This window comes from Acyrthosiphon pisum, unplaced genomic scaffold (genome assembly GCF_005508785.2).
Source record: "Acyrthosiphon pisum isolate AL4f unplaced genomic scaffold, pea_aphid_22Mar2018_4r6ur Scaffold_21172;HRSCAF=23224, whole genome shotgun sequence".
Taxonomy (NCBI): domain Eukaryota; kingdom Metazoa; phylum Arthropoda; class Insecta; order Hemiptera; family Aphididae; genus Acyrthosiphon; species Acyrthosiphon pisum.
The window spans coordinates 2,150-11,823 of NW_021770610.1; the positions used below are offsets into that span (position 1 = coordinate 2,150).

The 9,674-nt window shown below is 27.5% G+C and overlaps 1 protein-coding gene across 1 annotated transcript; it reads left to right on the plus strand.

Annotated features, from left to right (window-relative positions):
* The first annotated feature begins 5,197 nt into the window (after positions 1 to 5,197).
* Positions 5,198 to 7,887, plus strand: LOC103309331. The gene is made up of 4 exons (XM_008184518.1): positions 5,198 to 5,212; positions 6,203 to 6,524; positions 6,584 to 7,099; positions 7,244 to 7,887. The coding sequence occupies exons 1-4, from the start codon at positions 5,198 to 5,200 to the stop codon at positions 7,885 to 7,887; spliced, it is 1,497 nt and encodes a 498-aa protein (XP_008182740.1).
* The last annotated feature ends 1,787 nt before the right edge of the window (positions 7,888 to 9,674 follow it).

Sequence of the window (9,674 nt, forward strand, 5' to 3'; positions counted from 1 at the left end):
GAAAATCAAATCCCGATCCGGCCGATCCCGTAATAGTAAATAAAACACCCAGACCAATTAGATCTAGAAAACCGCTCAGAGATATTCTCCAAGTGATTATGCTTAGGCCGCAATAATTAACTATTAATTATATCAGTTATCATATTATATAATAAATACTCGTATGTAAAAAAAAAAATAAAAAAATAAAATAAATACTAACATAGTAATTATAAGCACTATACAAAATACTTAATATTTTTTTTTAAAGGAAAGAGATGTTGCATATTCAGCATTTACATTATATACTAAACGTTTATATTAACAATAATAATCATAAGTATCATATTACGATCGGTGGGGATTGTCCATCGGTCATTAGCAAGTAGACAATTTTATATGTACGTCAGTTCGATTTATACTTTTCATAATAAAAGACTATAATATACGTTTATGTTATTATTCATATTAACAATACACAACATAGTCAATGAGATTTTCCGTTAGGCAAACAATGTTTTATGTTTTGTAATAGTTTCCTGGGGTTTTTTTTAGATGTACCATGATCACTTAAAGCTGGTCTACCTACAAGATAATCAAATTTGTTAAGGCACAATATTATTGTTATATATGTCTATTATTATAAATTACCTGATGGTAAACGCTTGCTACCTCTTGTTATCCCTGATAATAATATGCTAAAATATTGTTATTACTATTATTTGAATAAGTATGTATGTTTTTTTGTTTTTGTTGAATAAATTATTATTGTTATTATAATAGTTTAGTGTAATATTATTTAGAAAGGGTAGATATTTTTAGAACAAATTATGCTTATTATATGATAACATGATAATTATATTAAATGATATGTAATTAAAAAATATATTTTGTTACACAATAGAGTATTTAAGTGTTTTTAGTCTATTAGTCCTGGTTCATTTTTTTATTTTAATCCTAAATTTCTTAAAATTAAATTATGATTCTTAAATTAACTTCTGATAATCTCCCTTCATCATTTAAAAACATTATAACTGTAATTAACGATGATATTACAACAATACGGTCAAATGTAAATGATTTATTGAGTATGGCCAATTGGATAGAAGAATTTTCTTTTAAAACTTGTACTAAGTGGAATGTTAGGACATCTGTCCCTAATGGTAAATACATTCAATGCAGGTTAGTCACCTTATTAACTTTTTTTAAATTGAAATCAGTTGCAAGTATAAAAATGATTTCCTAACTGTATGTTTTATGTTATTATTATTATGTATCTTAGAAAACAATATGTGTGTCATCACAGCTCTTACCACAAAGTTGATAGAGAAAACAACAAAAGAGGTCGATCAAAAAACACAAGCTGTAAAGCCACAATTAAAATTGTCATTAAAGTTGATACCTACTGTTTCCACGAGGAAAACAGACCCATTTGTAAAAGTAAGAACAAGTTTTTTTTACTAGACCTTCTTATGATTCAATGTTCACCCAGTTAACCTATGTATTCTGTTTGTTAAATATTTATTTTTTACCTATTATAATATTTATAATTAGGTTTTGTTATTCATTTATTACTCCTTATAATAAAATGTATTTATATATTTTAATTAATGGCACCTATAATCAATTTATGGTACCATTTAAGTGCATTGTTAAATATATTATAGGATGGATTACTAGCTGTAATCACAATTTTTAATGAACATAATCATAATTTAAACACTGCTGAAGCACTGAGATACTTAAGTGCAAACAAGCACATTAGAATGAAGTTTGAAGAATATTTCACAGATGGTATGACCATAACAGAAGCAATTCGGTGAGTTGTTTTTTAATTATTACTTATGAAAAAGTACTAGAACTAAAGTTGTTAGGTACCTATGTTTTGTTGTCTTGTTGATTCATCTTGTAATAATATTGTTTTAAAAAATAATAATGTATTGTTGATAATAAAAGCTCTGTATTTTTAATTTTTAATTACTTACACTTCCAATTTACCTATAAAACTATTTTAATATTTAAAATAATCAAAATGGGTTTATATTTTTAACAATTCGGTTTCGGCTTCTTTACTTTACAGGTATCATGAAAGTGTTCTAACTATATCTGATTGTCCTGTTGAAGTTTTCGCAAATGCTGGAATTAATCCAACATACAGAACGATACAAAATTGGCATGACCAATGGAGGGTGTTAAATCTAGGACCACGTACTGGAGAAGGAGTTATGAAGGTATCAATATTATAATTAATAAATAAAATAGTTAGGTATCCACTCTTTAGATGCATAAACAATACTTTGCTTTATTCTGATACTTAAAATGTTTTTAAAAAATTCTAATACATTTATAATAAATATTGGCAATATTTTCAATATTTAAAATGGACATAACATTAGTTTAAATTTTACTTTAAATGGTATATTACATTGACATATTTTATAGTTAATTTAATCCTTCTTTACAATTTAAATGTAGGTATACATAACATTATAACAATTAATCAGAAAATGTATATATTTATCTTCAAAGTTAGTATAAAACCTAAAGAATTACATGTGTCTATAAATTTGTTTCAATATCAAGTTCACCTCCAGTCATGATTTTTTTTTGTTATATATAGTTTTTTTTTATATCTTAATTCCAAATAAATATAATGTAAAATTGATGAAACAAGTGGTTCAAAAGTTATAGCGTTAAAAATTTAAAATTTGTGACTGGGTTTTAACTTTTAAACATAACGTAGGCCTATCATTATAACTCAACTAATAGTCACTCAAAATATTTATCTAGAAATTAGAAGAAAAAAAAGAAACCTATGCTGAAAGTGGAGTTTCAATATTCTTCTCCCAGTCTGAACCATTTGCTGTGCTAATATTAACACCAATCATGAAACGCGCCCATGACTTACCATTATCAAAAAAAATAGTATTTGTTGACTCAACAAGTTCATGTGATCCACAGAACCATTGTGTAACTTTTTTATTGACACCGTGTGCAGCTGGCGCCGCTCCTTTAGGTGTGATAATTACACATGGTCAGAGTGAAAAAGCATATAAAAGTGGATTCAGTCTAATTAAGAATAATGTAAAAAATGCATTTGGAGGACAAGGCTATCCTTCTATATTTTTAACTGATAACTCTGATGCCGAAATAAATGCTTTAATGACAGTATGGCCAAATTCAACTTCACTTTTATGTATTTTTCACGTTATGCAAGCAGTTTGGAGATGGTTATGGGATAGCAAAAATAGCATAAAGAAAGAACATCGGGCAATAATGATGCAAGCATTTAGAAAGATGTTATATTCTGATACTACTGAAGAAGCTCAAAAAGCATTTAACTCTACCCTTGATGCAGGTAGCATGTATCCAAAATGGCAGAAATATGTAATTGTACATCACTGGTAGCATAAAGAGCGTTGGTGCTTAGCTTGGAGGGACCATACAACTAGAGGCCATCATACAAATAATTATAGTGAGGTGTCTGTTAGGATCTTTTAAGAAAATGTTTTATGCCGAGTAAAAGCATATAATGTTATTTCACTAATAGATTTTTGTTGCACAAAATTGGAAGAATATTATAAAAAAAAATTTCTTGAGTTTTCCAATGACAGAAAAGCTACGGCTCGCTTATATTTTGAAAGCATAATCAAGAAAAGTAATTATGTTACAAAAGATAAAATTATTGTAGAAAATGAGCATTACTATGTTCCTAGTCAAAATGATCAACAACTAATGTACTGTGTTGAGCCAAGTATAGGAATTTGCTCTTGTAAGGAAGGCATGTACGGTAGATTTTGTAAACACCAAGGAATAATTTATGTATATTATAAATGTGTGGGGGTTAATTTTCCACCTATAACTGTAGAGGATAAATTTGCAATATCAAAATTAGTATTGGGCGACAAAGCGCCTTGTAAGATATTTTATGAAGGGCTTATACCTAAAGAGGCATTACACCAGCAACTCGAAACTCATCCAATACACTTGCCTATATCAGAAACTCATGGGCCAGATGTAAATAATATACCTGAAAACAACTATAATATTACAAAAAAAAATGTATTTAAAAGTACAACAGTGCCCAATGAAGACAGTCTGATATCAAATACACAGGATAGTTATACAGTATTGGAAAATATAAAAACTCTATTGACTAACAATGTAAAACAGTTCAGCCAATCTACTCTTGAAAATTTACTTAAATTTAAAAATAGATTGGATAAAGTAAAAACAGAAGGGCAATTTAATACATTTTTGGCAACTGCTGGTTCTGAGACAATACCATTACGGCATAGAGAGGGTGCAGCTATTAGAGTACAGCCGACTACAATTTCTAGGCGTAGACCAGGGATAACAAGAGGTAGCAAGTGTTTACCATCAGGTAATTTATAATAATAGACATATATAACAATAATATTGTGCCTTAACAAATTTGATTATCTTGTAGGTAGACCAGCTTTAAGTGATCATGGTACATCTAAAAAAAACCCCCAGGAAACTATTACAAAACATAAAACATTGTTTGCCTAACGGAAAATCTCATTGACTATATTATTAATTTATTATATTATTAAGATAATAAAGTATAATAAATATAAGTAGAAATTTGTATTTATGTTGACTACTTAAATTAATTAAATGTATATATTTCATATTTTTGAATAGGTAAAAAAAGGTAAAAAACATTATATTATTATATAATAATAGAAATAATAATTCATAACCTATATGCATATTATTATCATCAAAAACAAAAACAAAATAGCATACATACTTATTCAAATAGTAGTAGTTTAATAGTACCTACCTAATATGAATAAAATTTTTTTGTATTTTATCTTGCTTAGGTTTATCAATTGGGGGTTTAAAATAAATATGTCTACTACATGGTTATGAAATAAATGTTTAAAAAAAAAAAGTTTAAGATTTAAATATCTTTTGTCTAGGACAAATTAGAATGGGTATGTTAAAATGTGTTTCTTACAGTTATTACTTTTTTTAGTTTCAAAATATGTGCACTAACAAAGACACCATTGTCTATTTCCAGAATGTAGCTATAGGTACCAAACTTAATATACGATATAATATTTTAATATTTTTAAAAAATGTTATGTTAGAACTTGTATTAAATATGTGTACCTACACAAAATTAATGCATAAATACATTAAATAATGAACGTTATATTATATAAGACTATTGTAATAAATCAATATAATGTCAGTTGATAAAGTATAGCAAAAATAAATACCTATAAGTATTTAAGTTGCCTGCTTAAAATAAGGTTAGGTACCTTGGCCCTTACAAAGGTAAAAAACATTATATCATATAATAATAGAAATAATAATTCATAACTTATATGCATATTATTATCATCATTAATCATTATAATATAATATTATATACTATTTGTTATAATAATTAGTAATTTAAATTTTCCCACCAAATGTGTAAACCAATCAGAAGGCAGGATTTAATCATGGGTTTTATTTCGTGTGCAGAATGGTAATATGCTGCCCGCCGTAGTCGCAATGTGCGATAATAATTATTATTATCGCATTGACATCGATAACGTTATAAAAACGTATATAAAAATAACAGAAAAGAAGGAAAGTTTGGTTTTACTCTAGTACAAGTTTTACTATATTAGGTAATATTAATATTTTATATTATTATGTCAGTATTGTAAAACCAGTTCATAGGTATAAACAAAATAGTGACCGCAAGTGCCACCAAAAAGGTATTGACCGCAACTGTGCCGACCGCATCTGTGCCGACACCCCTATAAGCAGCTATATAATAGCTAGTATAATAGCTAATAAAAGCACTTACAACTTATAATAAATTAAGTACCTACATCAATAATATTATATTCATGGCTATTATAATTTATATGAATATATACAAATTATAATTTATTATTTTAATACTGGTGTTGTATCTTTGATAATATTTTATATTTATAAATTTATAAACAATCTATGCTTATTAATTTATGTTTTTTTTTTTTTTACTTCTACTTATCATAATATTTTTTCAGTTAGTAGGTATTTAGGCTTAGTTTAAATCTATTTGAAATAGGTAACATAGTTCTTTAAGTTGTTATATAATAACATTTATTAAACTTAACTGTTTAAACAAAAATTACAAAACTATACCTAATTTAGGTAGGTACCTACTTTTTTTTTATAATTTATTTTATGAGGTTATTATATTTCATAGGTACGTTTGAATGAAAAACTTGCTTTGGCCATCATCGTCAGTGGATCTCCATTATCAATGACTGAGCACCCACTTTGGATTGACTTTTTTAAGCAAATTCGACCAACCTTTAAACTACCTTGTCGAAAATCTATATCTACAGTTTATGTGGATAAAGTGTATGCTGAAATGCAGAGTAGTATTACTTATGATCTTTTTGACGCAAATGATTTACATATTCAACTGGATGGATGGACCAATATAAATAATGATGGCATAATAAACTTTGTTATTTGTAAACCAGAACCATTGTTTGTCAAATTTCTAAACACTAAAGATAACCGTCATACTGCTGAATATTTAAAAAACCAAATTGTTGAAATAATTGAAACATATGGTAAGGAAAATTTTTTTGTCATTATGGGGATAATGCTGCTAATGTTAAGAAATCATTTGAACTGGTAAAAAATGTGTATAAAGGGATTCAACCTCTTGGATGTGCAGCCCATGGTTTACATCTCTTATGTTCAGATATTTTTAAAGTAGATTCAGTTAGTGAATTCTTGAAACAAAACTCTAGTATTGTTAGTTCTATAAAAAGATCACAATTATTATCTTCTGTCTTCAAAAAACACCAACAAATTAAAGGCATTAATGTTCAATTGAAATTGCCTGTCAAAACCCGTTGGGGGAGCTTTCTATTTTGTTTGGAAAGTTTGATGAAAAATAAAAGTGTTTTACAGGCCTTGGCAGTCGATGACACTATTTCAATTTCATTATTAAGACCTATCAAATTGACATTACTTGATGATTCTAAATTTTGGGAAAATGTTTTAAAAATGATAAATTTATTAACCCCAATAGTAAATGCAATTACAGTCTTAGAATCAAATCATAATCTTATCCATAGAGTTAGAAGTCTGTTAAATGATGTGGAGAAAAAAGTTGAAGCATGCTTTTCGTCTTCAATCACAAATTCTCTTTTTTCTATTACTGAGGAACTGAAAATAATAAATAATGTTGCCAAAAGAAAAATATTTATTCTTGGAAAAATTCATTTAGCTGCTGAATTGCTGGACCCTAAATCACAAGGACTAGAATTAAATGCAGATGAACGTGTTGATGCTTTAGAATTTATATATAATTTAGGAGTTGAAATGAAAATAGATATAATGAATGATCTCTCAGATTATCAATCAAAGCAAGGATATTTTGCTAAAAAATTTATTTGGGAAAATTCTTTGATTACTGATCCAGTAAAGTGGTGGAAATTCTTAGATCACATATCCCCATTATCTAAAGTTGCAGTAAGAATATTAACTGCTCCTTGTACTTCTGCTGCTACTGAACGAACATTCAGCACTTTTTCTTGGATACATAGCAAAAAAAGAAATAGATTAACTACAGAGAGAGCTGGGAAATTGACATACTTATCTTACAATTGGAAGCTAAAAAATAAAAAAAGTGAAATTTCCAAAAATACAGAAGCAAATAATTGTGAAGAATCTTCCATAGTTATACAACAAATACAAAGTTCATCGAGTTCTTTTAACTCTGAAAAAAACGAAGAAAATATGATTATCTCAAAAAGTGATTCAGACAGTGATTGTGATTCAGATTCAGAAACATATATTTTATATAATGATACCAGTAGTGATGAAAACTCAGTTTCATGTTCAGAAAAAGAAGATGAGGATAATTATTAATTATTATTTTGTTATGCATTTTATATTTTGTTTATATTATATTATAACAGCAAGGACTTAATGAACATTTTATTTTGTTATGTTTAATTTTTATTCTGGTTATAGACATTTTTATTTCTTTATTATACATTTTATATTTTGTTTATATTATATATTTATATTATAACAGCAAGGAGCTAATGAACAATTTATTTTGTTATGTTTTGTTTGTAGTTTGGTTTAATAAATACATTTTTTTTATTCTTCAATTAATATTTTTTTTTTTTTAATAAAATTTATTTTATATTTTTTTTTAGATAATATAACAACAGTAAGCTTATGAAAATTTTATTTTTTTCTAGTTTTAAAAAAAAAATGTTTGTTTTAATTAATAATAATATGATATTATGAAAAAAACATGTAGCCAACTTTCCACTTAAAATGTATTTAATTAAATATGGGTATTTTGGCTTGGAACCCCACACTTTTAACATTTGTTCGTTAATGAACAAAATTTTATTGAATATTTTTTATTTGAAGTAATTACCCAAATTACCGGGTATTTATTTTAAATACCGGGTAAATAACTAGGGAATTTACCAAAAATATATTTACCGGGTATTTACCCATCACTAATTACGACCTTGGTTCGTCGCCGCGATCTTTTTACGAGTAAAACGCGTTTGAATATTATTAAACTATTACTGGGTAGCTAAGCCAGCAATATTATAACAATATTCAACTAACTATTTATTTTAATTCTCTTAAACGAATTTAATATTTTTAACGACTTTAATTTATCACACAAAAATTATTATTTTTAATATATCTTATTACTATACTTATTCTAAGCTAGCCCTACCATTACTTTTTTTCACAACTTTGATGTCAACTATTTTTATTCAATAAGGTCCTCTATGCCTTTTAATTCAAAACAAAATCTGTTTTCATCAATATATCAACTTATTTATCTTTCAACAATTATTTATCATTCAATTTAATTCTTTTATTTCAATTCAATTACCTTTATTTCAATTCAACATTATTCATCAATTATTCACTTATATTTCAACTCAAAAATTATTCATCAATTATTTCAACATATTCATTCAATTGCTACGCGCATGCATTTATTATCAGATCAGCCTATACCGCTGTCTATCACTATTTATTCTCAATAATCACTCTATATCATTAGATCAGTCCCTTTGCTGTCTATTTACCATAAAAAATCTTAGGTCAGTCTTCCGCTGCCTACCATAAAAAAATCTTAGAGCAGTCTACCACTGTCTATTACAAAAAAAATATACCTAGGTCAGTCTGCCTTTACAAACATTTATATATGTTCCCTAACAAGCTTGTTTTATTTATTTTTATTTAAATATTACACCTTCACCAATTAATATTTAAAATTAACGCTGGTTTTAAGAATTAAAAACCCAACGTGAAACGTGCACCCCAAAGCTACAATTTTTATTTGCTATATATTTATATTCCACTTAATTAATTATTCACAATACTGCTGCTCTTGCTACTTGGGCCATCCTATCTACTGTATATGCCTTTGCTGTCCTGATTTGTTCTTTCTCTCCGGAGTTGCCAAGGGTGATCAGTCCTCGACGTTGACTCGTGTGAGCTGCCTCCGTGGAGTTGAAACGTTGATAGTAGCCGCTGCACCGGAACTGGACCTCTGAAGTTGACTTGACTGCTCGCCTCGACCCCAGAAGTTGAAATTCGCCGCGTTGACTGCTTGACTCGTCTCTAACTCCTTGAAAGTTCCGTACTCGACTGTGCCAGTGTAATATGCT